Here is a 22801-nt window from a genome sequence, read left to right on the forward strand (position 1 = left end):
AGGAACAGAGGGTCAGGAAGAGTCAGAGAAGCAGGACAAGACTAGTCAGAAACTGGCAGCCGGAAGAGTCCAGAGTCCAAGAAGATAGATAAAGACACCGACCAGCAGGGAAGCACGTTGAAGGGAGACAACGAAGATCCGCCGACAAGACCGCAGAGCGAAGCGAAGACGAAGGCTCCTACCACCAAAGCTGACAGACTTATCAAAATAAGTAAGACCTTTCAGTTGTATTTTGAATGGCAATTGTAGAATTTATAGAGTCAATATGAGTAACAAAGTAACGGTTAGCCTTAAAACAGCTTGAATAGCCTAACGCATTGCAATACACTGCTACCTGTGTAGCAGTGGTGAATTACTGGTCTCGCTGACTGCTCTGATCCTACCTGCAACAGGTTGAGCGCCTAATATCCTAAATTATACTAGCTGTATTTTACGTTACGATAATAATCTCGACCGTAGCGTTATGAAAATCGATCCGTTGCTTGATACGTTGTTGCGTACATAACATAAACTATTATATATCCTTTAATAATTTTTCCTAAGCTGACATGTCAACTTGGTTGATTCCTGTGGATCTTCTATCCAAAACGAGTCAATTGAAAGCAAACGAAAAATATTTCTACAATCCTTTCCTTTGGCATCTGCTGTTACGGGTTTGTGCATGGTTGTTTTTTGTTAATGATTTTCAAAAAAGAACCTTCGATTCTGATAACAAATGGTAGATGCACTTACATTTAAGTATGATTATTTCATAATACGGCACGAATTCCTGTTTTTTTTATATTTATGTTAGACCATAACCTTACTTAAAAAAGTCTATCCTAATCTTTTTTACTTATGCATACAACTTTCTTTCAAATTTTTTTTTTCTTATGCTGAAATATTAAGGTTCTAATAATATTTTATATAATGGTTCAAACAAGTTAAAAGTATAATGAATTAAAAAAAAAATTGTAATGCGAAAGTCAGATTTCGGATTAGCAAAGTATTTGATCACCGAACACTTCATAAGTAACAAATCAATTCATCAACAATTCAATTTCGCACTGAAGATCAATTTGATGTAAAGATTAATTGTACACGTCGATAAAGAAATTGAGAAAACAAATACACTTCCGAATTTCAATACATAGCTTCGATTTTATTATAAATGAAAAGAGCTGGTATTTTAAACTAGATTTTTTACGCTTCTTGTTATCAAGCATGGAAGGTGTTGAAAATATGATTTTATTAAAGGTATGTATCAATATACTATATAAAAATCAAACCATCAATTTTTTTCAAGGGATGGTTTGGATAAGCGAGTCCACTGTATTACACACGTTGTGTAGGCTATTTATATTACTGAAATTAATTTAAGAGATAAAGTGAAACTATAACTAATATTAAGTATTATTAATGATTTAACCAATATGTTCACAAACCTTCACTGTAATGTGTGGGAGCAAATTCCAACTATGTCGAAATGAATGGTATTTTAATTAGTTTGATTGCCTTATATTGTTTGTTTTTTTTTTTTAATTTATATTCTTTTATTTTATTTTATACATTTAATTTTTTTTGTAGCGGGACGGAGGAGGTGCGCTCTGGCAGCGGGTTCTCGAGATGTTACTCTCTCCCGGCCAAGCTGGTCCTCAGGTCGGGAGCTATGAGGCAAGCCTCCCTTTCCAGGCTGTCGGCCATCGTCAACAAGAGATCCGCAGGTATGTATATATTTTTTTCTATACATATATATACATTTATATGTATGTATGTATGTATGTATGTATTTTTTTTTGTCGTGACCGATTTTTATGATAGGTTTTTCGAAATAGAGTACATCAGTTGAAGCCTCTTTTTAAAACTATTGGTAACTGCATTTAAAGTTGAATTAAATATCGATCATGTTTAATATGTTCTTAACACGAAAAATATAATAAGAATATAATAGTAAGAACTATAAGAAGAGAACTATAAGAATAAGAAATATAAGAAGATAATAGTTTAGAACATTTATTTTTTAATATAATAATTTTTAGTAACTCAAAACTATATAATGTAAATAAATTTTAATTTTTCTAATCTCTCCTGATGTTTACATCCGCATCTATCAAATGATAATTGTGAATAATAATATTTTAAAAGACATGTGAAGTATGAAGATGGGCAGTACCCAGCAATACTTTCGAAATGGCTCGATTTTCGATTTTTCAGTTTCATGTTTTAGTAGGTCTCTCATCCATTTTCTTTTTATACTCAGGCTGAGAGTGAAGACATTCCAGATTTTATCGCATTAAAAATTAATTTTAATTTAATAATTGAGTTTAAATAATAAAATATTTTGAATGAGCCATTAATTAATAAAATGATTTTTTGAGGGTTAGTGAAAAAAACCAGAATGAAATTGCTTTAATATTTAATCTTCAAATCTATATCACAAAATTTCGGGATGCTTAGTCTGAAAAGAAAAAATAAATTGTTTCTCACTTGTATAAACTAAATGGAAGTTGTGATTTTTTGAATAGATGGAGGTTTGGTCGTTCATTTCGTGTTAAATACTAGACACTCCATCCTATTGCTAATCTCATGTTCGTTGGAACTAATTAATAAGTTTTCTTTTAAAGCTTATTTGTGTTATATTCTGACCGCCCCCCCCCCAGCCATCTTCTCCTGATATATACTATCCACGGTCAGCTATCTTCTCATAAATGAAATACATTCTTATAAATAAAAACTGATTTTTTTACCATTTTTTCTTAATAACTCTAAAAGCCAAAATGATAAGTTATAAACCTACGTAATTTCTTCTCTCCCACTCTCTACTTTTTATTAACTGACCAATAAGGACAGTATATACATAAACGGCTTTTTCCAATTTCATGCGGTTTTAAATATTGTTCAATTGAACTATCTTAAGGTCTCCTCTTGCCGTTTTAAGCAAATTTTAAGCTTTAATTGATATTGAGTCCTGCAAAACTTTTATTAGAATTGGATTCTTTTCCAAATATTTTTTGTGTGTTTACCAGTTTACCAATTAAATACCTTTGTATTTGTAAAATGTTGCTACCATTAACTATATAATATAATAAGAGGCGGTATTGTATAATAGAACAGTAAATAAACTACATAAAGGAAATAAGTATTTATTTACAATTCATTGATAAATGATGTTATTAAAATTATTGAAATGATTCAAATAAATGGTTTGCCGTAAAATATGATTTTTACATTATTACCTAATATATATGTATATATCTGAATGAGTGCTGAGTTGGTTGATTCATGCTATGGTGTGTACTAACGTGTCATTTTGTTCATAAGGGGTGGCGTCCAGGTCTCATAGCCGTTCTTAGGACTTCGTCTAGTCAAAGTGCATCTTGCCCTTTCTTCGGCCTTCTTACTTCTCTGTCTTCGTCTTCACTGCCTTTTTTTCTGGTCTAGATGCCCTGCTCCGTTTCTCCCACTTCTCCTTAGAGGCATTACCTTTTTCGAATCTTATTCCTCATTGGATTGCCTGTACTAGTCCATTATGGCCAATTATGTACTCAACCCTTTAAGAGTTTTGCCACAAAGTAAATAAAACTTTTAAAACATTTTCTTGTACTAATCCATGTTTAGTTCTATTAGCATCTTGCCACTTTAATTAAATCAAAATACAATATTGAAAACTGAATTTAACCAAATTAGTGCAACTTACTAAATTACTATGTATACACTCATCATTCATTAGGTTTTCATTACATATGGTTCATATACTAAATTGTTTCTTTGAAATTTCTCTTATATATGATAATACCTATTTGTTCATTCCTCTGCCTATAAATGTGACGGTATTGTATAAATTTACTGCACCGTTGCGTCGAACAATCTTTGAAGACATTAATGAATAATTCTCGCCAAGTTCCAATTTAATTGCAAAGGCCTGGGATTCTTCAAGTTTCTTCATACATACATTACTAGTCATTAATTCCTTCTCACTTGATTTTACATTAAATATCGTTTCCATTTGTTAACCTATTAAAATCTTTTTGTGGAAGCAATGACTATTGGAGTCATGTACGTTGAAAAAAGATATATTTTTTAAAGAAATAATCCCTATCTATACTACACAAATGTGGTTTCGTGTTCTAGTACCTAATATTATTATGAATATATTCCTGCTGGAATAGGTTTCTTCCCGCAAAACCGTTTGTCTGACATGCGCAGACATTTTAGTTTTTCCTTTACTCTTATGGAAAGGAGTGTGGTTACCAGATTAGATGAATATAATGTTAGGTTATGTAGAAATCTAAACAATAGCTTAAAGAAACAGGTAATCTCCCGTTTTCTTCAAAACAGTCTAACAATAGAATAAAAAGTCGTTGAAACGAAACTTGAAATCCTAAAATTAGCAGCGTTCAAGCATGCGCATTGCATCAATCCTACATTTCCTGCTATCTAGTTCAAGATTCGTAGTGTGAACAAAGTTAATTATGAAGTTCAATAATCGATACATGAAAAAAATCTGTAATACTTCATTTTTATTTAACCATGTGTTGTGTTTAATCTATAAAATACAATTTTAGGAATTGAGTAAAATAAAAAATATATATCTAATACATTCATCACAATTCTAGATGTAAAATTTTTATCGAACTTAATCAAAATTTTTACTTCATTCACATGTATTATTCTAAATATGAGTTCATCAAGCCCTAAAAAATTATTGAAGTTGATAAATGTTTCCGTGGTAGATGAATTCTATTAGTATGAGATCATCAGTTATAATACAATGAACATGAAGGTATAATCTGAAGAGGTGTAATACTGCAGTTGGTATCATGATGTAACTCCAAGTAATTTAATAAATGAGGAGAATACAGTAGTTTCTTAATACCCATTAATTTTGGAGGCATGTTTTGTTTTTCAGTTTTACTTTGAAAGAAATCTTTTGTTTTATGGTGTTTAATATCACCAATAATCTATACTATATCTGTAATTATCTGATTGAATATAGTGATGAATCTTTTATTTACACAAAGCTTATCGCCAGAGCCGATGGAAGAGATCCATAAACGATTCAAATATTACAAATGAAATGGCCACATCAAGACATACTCTCGTCAGACGTGGAATGGTTCCCTTGTAAAATGCTGTTATCCCTTCGTTTTTTAAGATTTGGCCAATGCAGTCAAAGGTGTTCTTGTACTTCGCTGCCTCTCGGCCTTGCATCCTCGTCTTCACCACATCCAGCGGCGTGTTCCCGAAAACCGAAGCGGCTCCTGCTATAGCCCCAAATGCACCGACCACAGGCTTAGGAACGCTCACACTATTATCCCCTCTTTTGTACCAGTCTTTCAGAGTTTCCATCACGAAGAACCTGATGGCTTGGTTCGAGCCCTGCTTCATCACAGTCGCCGTCACTCCCTGATACAAGCCCCTCAGGCCTTCTTCCCTTACTATCGTCGTTACACCATGGAACAAACCCTTGTACTTGGGGTTAGGCATTCTCTTATCGTGGATAAACTTGACTTTTATTGTTTCCATCGGTGTCACTGCTACTATAGCTTCCAACACACCCGCCCCGAGACCGCACATGGCCCTATCCCTGGGGCGGAGATTGCCCTTCTCATCGACCATGTAGGATTTGAAGATCTCGAAGCCACCGAACCTGGTTCCACTCTTGGGTATCGAACCCAAAAGCAATGGGCTCATGCCTCGGTAGAGACCGAAAATGCCATCCCGCTTGATGGTCTTCTTAACGCAATCTATGATACCGTCGTATTCCTTTTTCCCATGTTTCTCATCCAACTGTAAATGGGTCTTTACATATTCGGTGGGAAACGTGATTAAACACTCGATAGCTCCTGTTAAGCCTCCTGCTATGATTCCTTTCAAACCTTTTTTTTTATCCTCTGGAGCAGCTGGTTTTTTCTCCTCTGTTGCAGCCGCTCCACTTTCCGTCATCCATGGTCTATTGAGAAAAGGATTGTTAAAACCTGCTTGTAGCTCTTTGGAATTCATATTATATTGACGATGAATTTTTCTCCTTGGTAATAAGACCTGCTTTGATTGTTATTCCGTCAATTCTTCTTTTAAATCATGTTGAAATGAATATCATTTACATAACATTTAATCTGAAGATATACTTCAGTTGAACAAACTTATAGGTTAATAATGAATTACGTTCGTTAATTCAATCTTTCACATAAGTATATTTATAATTATTCAGTTCTAGTTGCTATAGATACATATTACTGTGACAATTGAAGTGTTGTTTGGTTCAAAGTTCTTCAACCAGTTCAGGGCAGGTTAATAGGGCCCTACCAAGTATCAAACGTCAATCCTTACTGGCCGGAATCGAATTTACATTCATCGAACATGGTAAAGTTTTTTTCTGAATCTATACATACTGGTTTTCGAGTTAGTAAAGTGATTAATTTTAGTATGAAATATGAATCCTTATTTCAAGCGAAACTGTAGGATCTAATAGTTTATAGTTAGGAAAAAACATATAATAAGGAATATACACCTTGATTGATAGAGCATATACAAAAGTAAAATATATTTATATTTGCATTAATTTGATAAGAAAACATCAAAGTTTCTGTCATTGTTACTTTATTATTAAATAAAATAACTAGCACTGGAAGAATGTAAGATGAACAGCCTAATCATAACCACTTGATCACACTATTTCTAATGTTCAATATCCAATTCCACAATTATTCCCCAAAACTATATGAAATTATAGAAAAAAAAAAAAAAAAAACTTGGTATGTACCAAAAGAATGTCTTCTGTTTTCGTTTCATCCATAACATCACTAGCCCAATCTCCAGTGTTACTTGATAAGACAGTATTGCCCTTCTTCAAATATTTTTTATTTATTCCTATTTACAACTGTATTTTTATACAAATACATGAAGTAAATTTGATGCAAGATCAAAATGGTGTGATACAGGCGTGTAGAGAAACTACCCATTGGTAACTAATGGCGTTTTACATTAGCAGGTCTCGCGGTCATCTTCTTTTCAGGCGCCTTGGAGGATTGTCAGGAATGGAAGAGGAAGCAAGGTTAGAAACTAGTGGTTTTGGGTTGTTAGGGGGTTTATAATGGAAGGAATGATACCTGGTTCAGGCCAGATAGGTTACATATGGAACATTAAGGTCTTATGTATGATTTTATTTGTGACAAAGTAAGAAGCATGATGTTTTTAGGAAAGATTTTGGATTGTAAGGATTGAATACGCAGGGAATTCGAATATTTTTTGGAGCCCCAAAGCTCTACTCCGTCATGTAAATCAGTGTTTTCTAATGAAGTGGAAGTTAAAACCGTTTGTCCAGTAAGTAAGCTGTATTAGTCGAAATCGACGTTCAGTTTTCTGTCTTTTCAGTCTTGTGTCTTCAAATGATTAAATTCTTTCTCCTCTTATTCTCCCTAAAACCAACATTATATTAATTAATATGATAATTATTTAAATTGATGTATTTTTACTTCATCATATCTGAAGATCACCTTACCTTACCTTTACCTGTATGATTGAATGAAGCAGTAGATGTAAAAAGGATGTTTGCCCAAAAACTGTCTTCTTAGAAATAGAATTTTGAGATAACCATATATATTTGCTCTAATGTATTGTGGAATTGATTGATATTCGGTATTCGTAATTGGGTAAAAATACATACACATTGTCTTTTGTTATTAATAAACCACAAATGTACAACACCTTTAAATATTGTATTAGGTACAAACACAACCACTCATATAATAATTCAATAATAGAATGCCCATGTTATAACCTTTCCCTGTGACTATTTAAATACAACATAAAATCTTTTTTATATTTAAAATATATGCTGATAATGCATGGATGGTATTGAGAGAGTCAAGTGCAAATTGATCTAGCAAATCTTCGAATGATTCCTCAAGGTATCCTAAAGGCTTTATGGCAAATACTATTAATTCTCAATAATTTGTTGTTATAAACATTTTTATTTTTAATCTTTTAGGAAGCGATAACAACTGTTCTGAGAGTGGACAGACCAGACACTCATTTTCTGTTTGTAACAATTGTGATAAATAATTAATTAAATGAAAAATCATTATGTAGCAGACTTGTTTTTTAATGAAGAATATTTTTTTTATTATTGCGGTAACGGTTGCATCGATAGATCATGTTTACAATTTTTTTTTACTTTATTTATTTTATTCACAACTGCAAATATCATTTTCACAACCGGCAAATGATATTTACGGAAAGAAAAAAAAAAAATAAAGAATAAAAAAATAATGACATGAAGGCATGAAGGTGAAGGTTAAGGTACGTCTCGTGTTGATAGTCTTTGAATTAGAGGGTTAGTGTGTATTGGAAGTGTGTCGTGAAACCGTTTATATAGCGATTTAATGGTTGTTTGTACGTAGGGAGTTCGTAAGTCTTTGTCGTAAGTCTGTCCGGGTTAAACTTCGTTCGTTTAGAAAAACAGGAGAACATAGACCACGACGAAGCGTAAAAATTATTTGCACTGATTTCTCAATGTTTATCCTTGTTTTCCATTTGATACACCATTCATGGATTTGAGCTAGGTGTATTTGTAATTGTTGTGAGGCTTCGCTAAAATGGCTGCACCGTCAGCATATATGGCGACCCATCAGAGTGTGCTCCATTGTGGGTAAACCGAAGGTATACAAAGTATATAATAAAGGCGTTAGTATAGATCCGTGCAGAACTCCAGTTTCTGCTGCGAAATGTGAGGAGAGTTATGAGCCCTGTCGAATCTGGAATTATCTCTCTTCTAAATAAGTCTGTAGGATTAGTAGTAGGTGCTAGGAAGAACTCTTTTCAGTTTATAAAGGAGTCCTCCGTGCCAAACTCTATCGAATACTTGCTTCACGTAAGGGAAGACCCCTGTTACATAAAGTTTCTTTTCAAAGGCAGAAGCTATGAAGTCTATGACTCGATGAAGTTGGTGGTTCTTATAGAATGACGAAGACAGAAGCCGAACTGACGATGAGGTAGGGTTGTCTGTATGAAAGGTTGTATATGTTTACTATTAAAGAATAAAAAGAGGGGAGAGTAGCAGTGATCCATCACTGAGATCGTAATTTTTTAAATTAGAAAACAAATATAATGTAATTTAAATGTTTTATTAATACTTTGAAAAATATTATTAACATTGAAAAAAGAAAAAGGTAGTGAGAGACTAATGTTATGATCAATGTTTCATGTATTTTTTATTAAACAACTTTCACCATTATATCAGAAACAATTGTTAACTTTATGTATCAAACTTTATATTTTAATTATAATAAATTCATTTTTTGTTAGCTGTTCTTGGAAAACATTAAGTTTATGAAAATTAATTTATTGACCTTTATATGCAGCTTCTACTTTTTATAATAGTAAATATATTTTCGAACCCTTGCTATTTACATTGAAATGTGTCAGTTTGACAACAGAATCTAAGCTCGAATTTCTCGTGAAATGCTTTTAGATGGATTTTCATTGTTGATGAATCAAATTATTGGAAAAAGGATTCATCAACAATGAAAATACAATGTCTATTTTATTCACATTAACGATTAAATAAAAAGTTGTATAGATGACTATATTAATGTGGAAAATTCTTATTTATGTAAATGTAAACAAGCGATCCGTGGTTGTGGTCAACTCCCCACTCGTTGGCTTCACTTTTGGACAGGAGATTAGGGGTATGGTACCCCTTCTCTGACTATACTTAAAGGAATAGGGTTATGGTAAACTCCCCCTCCCCCTCCGCCAATACTTACGTAGGTTTATGGTACCTTTCCCCTCCCCCTGCCAATTCTAAGAAGAGTAGGGTTATAATAACCCTCTGCCAATACTTAAAAAAGTAGAGAGGTAACCAATATTTAAACGAATAAGGTTATGGTACCCCATTACAAATACTTACATAGATGTAGAAAAGGTAGTGTCATCAACTAATCTTCTGTACGAACCTGTAAACTTTTCCGTAAGGTATTATTATTTTTATATTAACTGCTTGTGGTTCGGGAAGAGAGATTCATGAACCCGGACAAATATAAATCTTCTGCCACATAGAACAGACTTAACAATTTAAGCTGCTCTAATATCGAAAACATTGCTTACAACAATGTTCCATAATTACTTTAAAATATTTTCCACTCTTGTGTTATCACCTATACCATTTTTTCTCTCGTTTTACTTTAGACTTCCACTTATCCGGATACTGGAGCGGATACTTATTATATTATATACTTATTATACTATATTATTATAACTTATATGAAAGTTACACTTTCAAATTTAAAACTGCATTACACATTTTGTTTGTTTAGTGGTGCCAAACTTCATTGGTCATCAAAGCCATTTACATTTATGTATATTTTTTTTTTTCTTCCGTTCAATGTTATATTTTTGTCAGTAAATGTTTTGATTTTAAAAACTGAAATACTGATTATTTTGTTTTATCATCGTCTCTGAGGGGTTTTGAAGTATCTGGGTTTAGGCCTAAGCTAGTAAGGTGTGGTGTGAAATATGGGCATTGTTGGAAAATATGGCTTATTGTCAAATTTTTGTTGCAATACTGACAGTTCGGAGGCGTTTCTTTTGAAATAAGATAGGAGTGGGTGAGCCTCGTGTGACCTATTCTCAGTCTGTTCAGTACAACCTCCTCTCTAGGTATTTGCGACAGAAGGTACCTCAGGACTTGAAATCCTTTTTAATAATTTTTAGTTTACTCCTTGGGCTTTCTTTCCACAAAGATTGCCATTTATCTTTGACTTCCTTTTCAAGAGGTTTGATGATTTCTGATGGTATTATACGTTTTAAAATGTATTCTTTAAACATAGAAAATCAGTATATCAATATTTTTTCCTGAAAACTCGAAAAAAAAAAAAAAAAATCTACCTAAGAATGGAATGAAGGGCTTGTAAACTTCTCTCCTTCAAACAATTCTGCCGATTATGAAAATCATTATTCTGCTTTGGAACTTTTGTACGTTACAAAATAACGATGTTTCTAAAAATTCAATCGTCGGATTTCCTGCCAACAATTGCATTATTTACTTTCAAAATAGTAGTACAAACCACTACTAATTACCTACATTTTTCATTCGAAGACCGAGAATTCCTTGAATATTACTCAAAACTGAAACCAAGTTAATAATCCAAATTTATTAAAAACTCATATTGCAAAATCTGTCAGATCGTGAGTTTTACGACCGAGAGTTTCTCAAAACCAATAATCTATCAATAGACAACTATTGTCTTCGATCGACCCCAACTGAGAAAATTAGCTTTTTTTCCTATTTCAGTTTTTATGAGCCTTTAGACGTAGCATGAAATTGAAATCCTTCCGTATGGATTGTCTCTTTGCATTGTCTTTTAATGAGTTCTTTGCCCATAGGAGGGAATAAAAACTTGAATTGAATTTAAAAGGCCATTAAATAAAGCTTAAACTTTTTGAATTTCTTTCTTCGGAGAGAAACAAGAAGAGATACAAGAGAAATTTCATTTACCTCAACTCAGATTTACCTAGTCCCTTTTCGAAATTCACAAAATCCTCTCTAAAAAGGTATCAAAAATTTTAATGAATTTTTTTTAACTTTATTAAAGTCAAATTTTGATTCTAATTCAATGTCCACAAAAATTGTAATATTAATGTTTGAATACAAAATATAATTTATAGTTCCTCCTTATTTATTTTATTTCATTTTTTTTTTCAATAAATTTATATTTGTTATATTAGAAATAAAAAAATGTAAATTATAATAGTTTTATATTATAACTATTTGAGCTCCTTTTTTTCAATGAGTTGTCTGGGAAGTACTTAATTCTTTAATAAAATAAGTAGTATTCTATTGTCATAAAAAAAAAACTTTAGGCAGATAATTCAATATTAATAGGCTCTGTATGCCTTATAAAATAAATTTAATATTTTTAATTTTTACTATTCTTTTATAATTTCACTCAAAATAAATATTATTTTTCATAAATAACAAAATACTTATTATGCAAATACATAATGCCTGTACTGAATATCATTTTAATATTTTACCTTGATTGAATCCAATAGGACTGGTCTAGATTTAGCCGTTATATAAACTCTGTTCGATCATCCGATAAACTACAACACGAGAGGTCAAGGTAAATTAATTTGGATGACTTTTGGCAAACGAGCGCACCTTTAGCCGATTTAATTAATGTCATTGCTAGCGACTAGAATTTATTACTGCCAATATGTCAAAAATAGACTCGCATATATATTTTGGGTTGTGTATTTAAAAAAAATATATACGTATTTCATAACTGCCAAAATTTCTACGAATGTTACATATCGACACACATAAATAAAAATATCATTTAACTGATAAGGTTGAATTTATACATACAACTGCCAAATATTGATGGACAATATTGCTTTTTATTTATTTTTCAACATCGTCATGATTTGAGGCGTAAGGAATCAATCCGAATAGATGACGTTATAAAAAAAAAAAAAAAAAAAAAAAAAAAAAAAACATTCTAAAAATTCCACTCTCAATTACTGGTAGCTAAAGAAGCAGTCACTAGGAGTATTCATGATGCGTTAAATGTATAATGTTTTAGCGTATTATATGTTATAAGTATAGGATTGTGAGCAGCCATATTTAAAGTAATTTTAAATGCATAAGAGCTCCTAGGGGATTTTCTGAGCAACTTGTTTTATAACCATTCCTTCCAAAACTTCATGTTATTGTGTAATTCTAAGTTTAGATTAAAGTAATTTATTACAACATGCCTAAAGTGGTTGAAAAGTGGAATTTGTGTGAATGTTTGTCTACTGAATGCTTTGTTGATTTTCTAACTTGTTAGGAAGAGAATCAAGATGAGCAAATTGGCTACTATCATTACATTATTATTGTTGTCATTCATTGCTGTATTAGTTAAAATATCCAAAACAATACTAACATAATCAAAACACAAACTACGAGCAAGTAACCTAACCCAGGGCAAAAAGATACAAAAAAAACTTGAGAATATTAAGATACCATAACTACATAAACTTGAATAAACATTGATAAGAATAAAAAATAAGTAACAATGGCAAGAGTATTTTTTTTTTTTAAATACGTTAAATATACAGTTAAAAAATTACAGGAGACGTACATAAAACAAATACAATACGAATAAAAAAAGAAAAAAAAAGAAGAAGAAAGTAGAGATTAAATAAACGTCTTGAAAGAATAAATATAAATAAAAATAATAATAAAGGAGCAAACAACAAATCAGGACCTACCTGTTCAAAGTGAAAGGTTGAACAGAAGGCGACAATAAAGCGGAAGCGTGGAGGAGTGGGGAGGAGGTGGCCAGCCGTTTAACGGCTACATTTCTATTTCAAATACGTCGCGTACACAGGAAGTAGTCATAAAGATATGACGAAAAAAGAAAAATAATAAGAGAAAGATACAGAAATATGATAATAATAATAACTATAATAATTTTCTAATTTAGGAATAACTAAGAAAAATTAAAATGACACATATCATTACTAATAATACGAGTATATACTGAAGAAAATATAGTTAGGGTAGTTAATACAATATAGGATATAATAACAATGATTGTAAAAGAAGTAACTAATAATAGGTAAAAATAAATAAAGAGTATTTAAAAAAAAAAAATTAGATAATGATAACAACTGAACAATTTCTCCATTTAACACGTTTTAACATGTTAAACTAAAGATCATGAATACCCCTACTATGTGGGAAATCCTGTTGAAGCCAGCAGAGTGGTCCCTCCTTACTCAATAAATAAAAATAATAAATTAAAGGCACAATGTGCCATAACAATAACCTCCTACCAATCCTTACCCTATCCTAATAGTACCCACGGGTAAAAATAGGAAAATAATTTGTAAATATTGTGTATATACATCATATACATATCTGTTTTATATTGTAAGAGTATAAATAAATAAATTAGGAGGGTGGTAAAGAAAAAGAAAAAAAAAAAAGTGGGAAGTCCAACCTTATTCCGATGACTGAAGCCCAGGTTGCTGCAGGACCTCCATCTTATAAATTCTACTTTTATCTATATATTTCTATTATTGTCATTTATTTATTCATTTTCATAAGAGTCCCTTCCTGGATATGGACAATGGGGCAGTGCTTAGCCGTCTCACAGGTCTGGTTAATAGAATTTATTTTATACCTCCTTATTTATTTTTAACGTTTAATACAGTTATTAATTATTAATGACTTCAGGCTGGGGAGTCCGACTCAGACTGTTCCAGATCAAAAAGATAATAAAAAAAGAAAGAAAAGGGGTATTTGATAGAGCGAGCACACTTGATCGCTTGTTCACAACCAACGTTATTGCCAGACTACGTCCGCATTTCTGGGTGTTTCAGGGTTAAGTGGCCAAAATGAAAATTTGAAGTAAGGACGTCAAACCAAGAAAAAAAATTTTCTGAAGGTAGGTACGCTTATTTTAAAAGATATTCACACCTTAAGATTTCCATTGTTATAAATTATCTACGTTATATTAAATAAATAAAACCTATTTACTTGTTCTGACTACTTTATTAATTAAATGTAAACATTAAGATTCGCATTAAATGTTCAAAGTCTTGTCAAAGGTATGTCCGCAAACACTCTCTTTATGAGATAGATTAGATAGAATACTAACATGGCTTCCCTAGCTGTATAAAAACTTTTGGCAACATAAGTATTAATACTACTTGGAATTAGCATTGGGAACTGTCAATAACATTTATCAGTTTGTAAGAGGCTATCGCAGAGTACTCATCACTATGCCTTCAATTTATACTAATGGTGAATATGCCGATATGGTGTTTTTGTACGGTTTTTACAATGCTAGTGCTGCCCGTCGTTAATATGCTTGGCGATTTCCATATATAAGATTACCAAACAAGTCTATCTTTAGCCGTATATGATATAATGATTTCGCGCCTGCTTTAATGCTCAAGAAAATTGCTTTAAACAACATTTAAGATAAATTTAATGTCTACGTTTAATTTATAAAGTAGTTGGAACAAATAAATAAGTTTTATTTATTTCATAAAACCTAAATCTAAATTTCATATAACCATAAATACTTCATAACAATGAAAGTCTTTAGGTGTGAGTATTTCCTAAACAAAGCATTGCGAACATACCCTCAGAGGAAATTTTTTCTTTTTTTGAGGTCCTTAATTCATATTTTCAGTTTGGCCACTTAACCCTGAAACACCCCGTATAGACATCGATCAGCTGATAGGGCCTGTCAGTTGATATCACAGTAACAGCTGACTCTAACTTTTATATATATATATATTGGTATACTACTAAAATTTTAAAAAATTTAAAAAGGACTCACCAACAATGTTCCATGTGTACCTACACGTCTGACTATTATTGTGGGAGTACGAGGAAACTTAGAAATCTAAATACAACTGCGCCCTAATTATGAAAATTGTATAAGGTACAGTTTCTTAGATTTTCATAAGAATCTGTAATACATGATGTATTATCAAAACTGTTTATATCATCCTTTTTTAATCTGATAAATTGGTTTTGAAGTATCTGAATATCAATTTAATCAAACATTCATAAAAATTTCAAACATTTGTTACGTGTTTCCCATCAGCTCTTCGAGTTATCTTTGTTTACCCTCTTCAAATGTTTGAAAGAAAACAATTTTGAAAAAAAGTAGCTTTTTGAGGTAGCTCATATATCACTTATTTCTATCGTTAACTGTATAGAGATTGCTTTAGGAGGAACTGAAATAGAAATCTCTTAGTTAGAAGTGAAAAAAAATTTGAAAGAAAATGTATTTGTGATAAATTACGAGGGTGGTTTGAAAAGTTCTCGGAAGGTACGAGTACTAGAAAGAAGTGTCTTACCTGGGTGGAACTGCTTTTATTTTTCAACATAGTCTCCCTGTAGACTTATGCATTTGGTCCAGCGATGATCCAATGCCTTGATCCCATCTCGAAAATGAGATTACTCCAGGCCTGCAAAATACTTCCATATTCGGCTGTCAGTTATTCTGTTGGAGGAAATCTCTGTCCTCCTAGTTTAGTAATTTAGTATCTGTTTTACTGTACAAAAATGGATTCCAAAAATCTGAGTACCTGTGCAACCACCAATGCTAGTTCCGACAAGGAAGCAAAGAGCCCAGTAACAGAAGATAAGTTCTTTTGCTAAGATTTTCTCTCAGAACATAGAAAAATTCTAGAAATGAGAACAAGCCATCGTTTTTACTAGTGTCGAAGGATTCAAATTGATTGATTATCTTGAAAAATTATAAGAATTTACTGCTCCCAGAAACATACGATTTGCTTCAAGAATTTGAAATAACTGTATTTGTATTCACGTAAGCTTTAAAGGTGAGGTTGACAAAATCATTAATTCCAATGCTTCCCTAAAGCTCGGGCACAACATAGTACCAAACCGTAGACTGGTCAACCTCAAAAATTGTACAAAATACAGCACTCGTTTCTAATAATTTAACATCAAACGAACAGACCGACTCGGAGAAAAAAATCGTTGTTGGACATCCTACTACCACTGAAAGATCTTGTTGATTCTTCGGACAAGAACTACCCTCTTTCGTACGTTGAACTACATTCTTTTCCAGAAACTGTCATAATAACAAAAGACCCAGTTTTAGCTGCTCTAAAAATAACAAATTATCTTGAGTCAATGGACCTGATAATAATCAGCATGTTTTCCGATTCATACATTGCCCTTCCGACGACGAAGAGTTTAAAAAGCAAATTAACCAGAATTATAAAAGGCTTACAAAATCATATTAGAAACACTTCTGTTAAAGTTAACACCCAAAACTAACCTTCCCTAGCAACTTCGATACAACTTTACTGTTACACTTCATTACAACTAAAACATATGTTAATTTTTAATTGGAACTGTGATGGTGTGTTTCGCTATTACAATGATTTACAGCTGTTAATCTCTGATTACGATCCCTCAGTATTATCACTTCAAGAAACCCATTTAAAGAGGAATCAGACCATTCTAAAATCTTCTTATTGATACAGTTGTAATCAATAAAACTGGTTACTGTACTACTCAGGCTTGTGGAGGGGCCTCTCTTGCCTTAGAGTAAAGTATCAGTAATACATATAATAAAAAAGTATCAGTTATACTGACATTAAGTTAAATTCTCAGTTAGAGGCAGTTGCTCCTGTTCTGCATACCCCGGTTCAATTTACCATCTGCTCTATTTATCTGCACCCATTAGACAGAATTACATACAACGATATCAGACACCTACTGCTTGAACTTTCACCTCTATTTCTTTTAATCGGGGACATGAATGTCCACTGCCCAACGTGGGGTATCGACCATCGAACGGACGCAATGGGAAAAATCTTAGAGAATATTATAGATGACTTTTCTCTCATACCGTCAACTTTGAAATTTCTCCCAGTCACGTTGCAAATCTCGAAACATTTACATAGCTAATCATCCAAACCAATTCGTTTCAAAAACTTAAGGAGGGTTCCCTGGTGGTCACCTGAGTGTCGCATTGCCTTGACGTAGAGGCATAATGCTTTAAAACTTTTGAAATCGCGGTCTTCAATAAGCAATCATATTGATTATCATAATGCTAGAACAGAAGCGCGATATGTAATTAATCGAGCAAAAAGGAGATCTTGGCCCCAATTTCTTTCTTCTTTATCAGTTGCTGTTTCAACCAAAATAGTCTGGAATTAAATTGCGGCAATCTAAGGTTGGCCAATTAACAAAATTCCGCGATCAATAATTTACAATCAGAAAACAATCACTGAACCCCAGGAAATAGCGAATGCCTTTGGTACTTACCTGCCACATATTTTAAAAAATATTCGTCGAACCACCTCCGCGTCTTAACTCAAATCACGATACCGAGCCATACAATTTACCTTACATAATGGAAGAACTCCAACATAGTATAAGAAGATCCCATTCGAAATCACCAGGCCCAGATCAGATTCACTTAAAGTTGATTAAACACTTACCTGATATTGCTATTGACCTTCTATTAAAGCTTCTTAACAACATGTGAATTGCCTGAGATTTTCCAAAAAGCTGGTCCTCAGCAACTGTAATCCCTATACTTAATTCCAACAAAGATCCTAAACTAATTCAGAGTTATAGAGCCATCTCACTCACCTTGATTCTCTGTAAACTGACTTAAAAAAATATTAATCGTCGCCTCCTTTGGGAACTGTATACTCAAAATCTAGTAGATAGAGACTAATGTGGATTTCGAAAATACAAATCTACAATGCACCTCCTCTTCAAATTTAATTCCTTTTTGAAAACTTCTTTTGATAGAAACCAGCACGTTTTCGCATTTTCTTTTAGATCTAGAGAGCGCATTTTATTTAAGCTGGAGAAACAAATTCTAAAATCTTTACAACTATCGGGATTCTCTGGCAACCTTCTCTTTTTTATAAAAAATTTCCTACCAATCGTAACTTCAACGTTCGCACTGGTTCAGATTTTACGGACAAATTTGATTTGCCTAATGGTGTACCTCATGGCTCTGTTTTAAGCCCAACACTGTTCAACATTGCAATTAATGATATACGAAACTTCATAGAAATGCCGGTCAATGTTGCACTATATGCTGACGACGTTCTGCTTTATTGCGTCTTTGGCAGCTGTGTCAGCCAGTTCGTTTCCCGTTACACCTGCATGACTGTGGACTCACAGGTAATTTACTTTTTTATGTGATTTTTGATTAAAGATTGATATCACTACAGATCACAATGGAGGAGCCATTTACTTCATTTGCTAGTTAATGACAAATAGATTGCGTATAACTCGGAGGAAAACACTGAGAATGTGGGGGGGAGGGAGACTGTAGCTGATGGTCTCCGCAGGTAGAACTACTGAACAACCAACATGATTAAAGTATTTTGATCCATCAGTGTAGATACATGTACAGTCCCTGTAGCTAGAGAGAAGACTTAAAAAACATTGCTTGAGTATTTCAGGAGGTTTATATGATTTATCAATAGATTCTTAGACGAAATCGAAATTGGCTATTTTGTTTATCCACGGAGGTAATGGATTGGGGAATGATAAGTATAACTTTGTTTGGAAGCCATAGAAATCGGATAGGGGAGGAAAGCTGGGTGATCTTTGATTCTAGGTTGTCATGGAAATCAAAATAGGGTACACCTATATTTTTAAAAATGGTACCCCTAATTAGGTTGAAATTTAGAGGAAACCGAAGGGTTTGTATAAAATGGGTGTAGTATTAATTTCATCAAAATTCATCTACAACTTCCGCTTTAAAACATACGAAAAATAAAACTCTTTCTAGACACAGGTGTATTCCAACAATGGCACGTCACCTACATTATTTTCTCAATCGACTTATCTTTAACCTTGAAATATAGATAATAAATTACGCTATAGAATATGCAAAAAAAAAAACTTTCGGAAAATAAAATAAGGCGTTAAAAAATAGTGGAAAAGCTATACTGAACGATGTACTAATTAGATGTCTTAACACTCAAAATATGTGTTGTATACGTACTTTAAATACTTCTGATATCACGAAAAAATTAAATTGGTTAACATAGATATGTTTTGTAGTTTAAGCCATATACATGGGCTTTTAACTGAGATGGAAACTCTCGAAAGTCAACAGAGTTGCCAAGAAAGGCTCTGTTGAAGTAGCGAAATTTATGAAATAAAGTATATTAGATTATACTTATACTTATAATATATAAGGAATATATTATACTTAAAAATTAGAAGGAAAGAACAAATGTATTTAGAGTATTTATTTGATATGTAATTAAGTCAATTTTCTTAAAACTCTGTGACTTACTGTGTAGTTTTAACTTCTACTTTCTTTATATTATGGTTAAATATATATACTTTATATTTTTTGTTGTTGTCATTTTAATGTTAAATATATAAATGTCATAATCCGTAGTTTAAGCATATATTTTTAAATTGGCATTTTAAAACTCTTTAAGAACTTTGAAAGATGATTGTTTAAAAATATTACGAAATATAATGTTGAGAATGAAAAATCTTGTTACTTTTATCTTTTTAATACAACATATTAAGTCAGCCATTGTTATGTCTGTACTACCATTTAAAATATAACATCTTAAATTAAAGTAATTCATATTTTTTCATGATTAATTAATAAAAGTTCAAATAATAATAAAAAATTGTTATTCTTAATTGGAATTAAGAAACCGAAACGTAATAAGCATTTGAGCACATTCTAGCGGTGTGTGGGGGAACTACTAAGTGCAGCTGGTTCTCAAATCTCACAAAATATCATGGATTCATTTTTAGGAATCCATATTTTCATTTTAAAAATATTTTTTAATATCCAGATACTATTTCTTTTCACATAATTATTTACATTTTTAGAATTACTATCAAATAATTGACCTAAACATTATATTTTCTGATAACTAATGTTTATTCATACAATATTGTTTTGTTTTTTAATTTGTATGTTATGTAATGATTTTTTATAATTTTAATTTTTAGTTTCGTTCAGAATTACTTTTAAAAAAATAGGTTTTGTAAGTTTTAAACATTGGGCTTCAATATTAAGTATTTTTTGAGAAAATGTTATGATTGATTCGCATCTATTCTCATGGAGAATTTTTTGATAATTATTGACTAATTTTAAAAGTTTAGCTAGCATCAATAAATTTATAACATTTTCATTGTGAGGAAAGGCCTATTGATTCTGATGTTAGTAGTTTAGAATTAATACGATAGGTAGCGCTTGGATTTCTCCTTCAGTTCTCTTTTGAGATAACATCGCTTTCTCAAAATCAGATAGTTTTGTTGTGGAAAAGAGGTTTCTCCTCGATTTTTATCTGTATATAATGGGTAAGCTAAAAAGATTCGTGATATTGGCCAACAGCTCATTCTGTATTGTGATGTATATTTCAATACTAGAAATTAATGATGAAACCTGTTTTCTTGATAAAATGATTTCGAAAAGACGTTTATTTTTGTTATAATTCGTTTAATAATCACATTTGAATTTCAATAATCCTATATTTATTTTTCTATTTTGTATATTTACACTTTGTATCAAAAACTTGTTGCTAGGTTTTCTACCCCTCTTTCATTTTCAAGTCACTTACCATATTTCAATATCAGCATTGCTTTGTTAAGAAAAATTTCCCCAAGATTATTTCATCAATTTTTGAAATAAGCCTTAAAAAAGCTGGTGATGCCAAAAATTTCAATTCACAAAAAAAAGCAGTTACCATGTTTTACGTTCGAACGCTTCAATTAGACAAAATTCTCAAAAATTGAGGTATTAATTCAGATTAATATTTCTTAGTTAGCCCATCTATTGTCCAACAACAAGGTTGTATATCCATTAAAAATTATTTATTAAATGAGCGTATTTTAAAAACACTGATTTTATTTATCTATTCAGCAAAGTACAACAAATGTTGTCCGACAAGATGACAATATCTATCAGTCGGTGCCTAAATAATATAATAAAATAATAAATATAAAACAAAACATTTGTTTGTAATACTTTTAATTATTGGTGGGTTGTGGAGGCTCAAACGATCTACGAGCTAAAACTATACGATTTTGTAATAATTTCTAGAGATTAAACTAATGAATTAATTTATGCAATACAGCTAAAATACAAAATACTACTTTAAAAAAAACTGAAATATTGCTAATTTGTAAAAGGCCACTTTTGTAACATGTTACAAAATTTTGAGATGAAATAGAGTAAATAAATTAATAAAATGAAGTGAGTGAAATACAACCTATGAAGAGAACAATAATGATTATAATTTACAACTGATAAATTAATAATAATGGAGCTAATAGTTCCTTAAAGAGCGTGAGAAGTTCGATAATATACAGAGCCAGGTTTATTAAGAACAGGGTGGAATCGAAATCTTGAAGCGGAGAACAGAAAAATTAAAGGCCATTGTTTGGCCCATAAACACCCAGTCAAAGATTTCTTTGTTTAATTTTATTTATGGCTGGTATGTTTATTAGTTTTTCTGATATACTGACTGTAGGACGGTTGAACATAAAGGTGTTGATAGTTGAATGTCACTAATGAGTATAAACATTTTTTTTTTTTTTTAAAGTAAATATATTTTCTCTTTTACTTATTATTTTGCTTCTTTTTTTTTTTTTGTTTCAAAATACTATTAGAAATTTTATAGAATTCTGCTTGATTGGTCTTGGTAAGCAAATATGTTTTCGGGTTATTATGGCAAAACTAAACAGAAAACTTTAATTAAGTAAATTATGTTTAAGCACTGCTTTAAAACATTTATCATAAAGGTGGTAACATACATGTATGTACATATACATATCCTGTTATATATTTTCTATATATTCACACTTTTATATTAACATATGACATATTTAATTTTTTTCTTTCCTACACCAAAGGTGGCATTTCTGCTATATTGCCATTGAGCCCTCCTCAACATTTTAGTAACAATTTAATTTCATTTGTATTCTACTGATATTACAACATATTTAAAAAGCTACCAAATAATACTCTTAGTATCTATAAATATATATTGATAGATTAGCTAATCTTTTATGCTTAGTAAGATCCAGTGAGATCATTTAATCTCTGAGACCGAAACCCATCGATTGAAGAAAATTATAATAAGCCTATTCTTAGGCTGTATATAGTTATATATATAGTTAAGCATCCATATTGAACGTTTGAAGTTCAATATAAATGCTTGTGCTAATGAGTGTTCTTATTAAACTACAGATATTCAAAAAAGATAATTGTGCTCAATATATTTGATTTTTTCTCAGTCCAACTTAGCGACCATCGCTCCATGTATGTCC

At 31.6% G+C, this 22801-nt stretch overlaps 2 protein-coding genes across 7 annotated transcripts in view; one reads left to right on the forward strand and one right to left on the reverse strand.

The window, feature by feature from the left end:
- Window positions 1-22801, forward strand: part of tws (protein phosphatase 2 regulatory subunit tws) — a 329624-nt gene that overhangs the window by 257812 nt on the left and 49011 nt on the right. For all 6 annotated transcript variants that reach the window (XM_067048568.1, XM_067048566.1, XM_067048571.1 and 3 more), the window contains one exon: window positions 1567-1703. In XM_067048568.1, coding sequence (XP_066904669.1) covers window positions 1649-1703 — 55 coding nt within the window. In that variant the 5' untranslated portion in view covers window positions 1567-1648. The remainder of the gene's footprint in view (window positions 1-1566; window positions 1704-22801) is intronic.
- Window positions 4598-6447, reverse strand: LOC106692567 (putative tricarboxylate transport protein, mitochondrial). Its single transcript, XM_014438589.2, has one exon. It carries the CDS (start codon window positions 5980-5982, stop codon window positions 5002-5004), a length of 981 nt encoding a protein of 326 aa, XP_014294075.1. The 5' UTR covers window positions 5983-6447; the 3' UTR covers window positions 4598-5001.

This window comes from Halyomorpha halys, unplaced genomic scaffold, assembly GCF_000696795.3.
Source record: "Halyomorpha halys isolate HHAL.00 unplaced genomic scaffold, Hhal_1.1 Scaffold61.1, whole genome shotgun sequence".
In the NCBI taxonomy this organism is placed as follows: domain Eukaryota; kingdom Metazoa; phylum Arthropoda; class Insecta; order Hemiptera; family Pentatomidae; genus Halyomorpha; species Halyomorpha halys.

Excerpts from the sequence above, each read along its gene's own strand:
- LOC106692567 (XM_014438589.2), bottom strand. The coding sequence starts at position 5,982 with ATGAATTCCAAAGAGCTACAAGCAGGTTTTAACAATCCTTTTCTCAAT.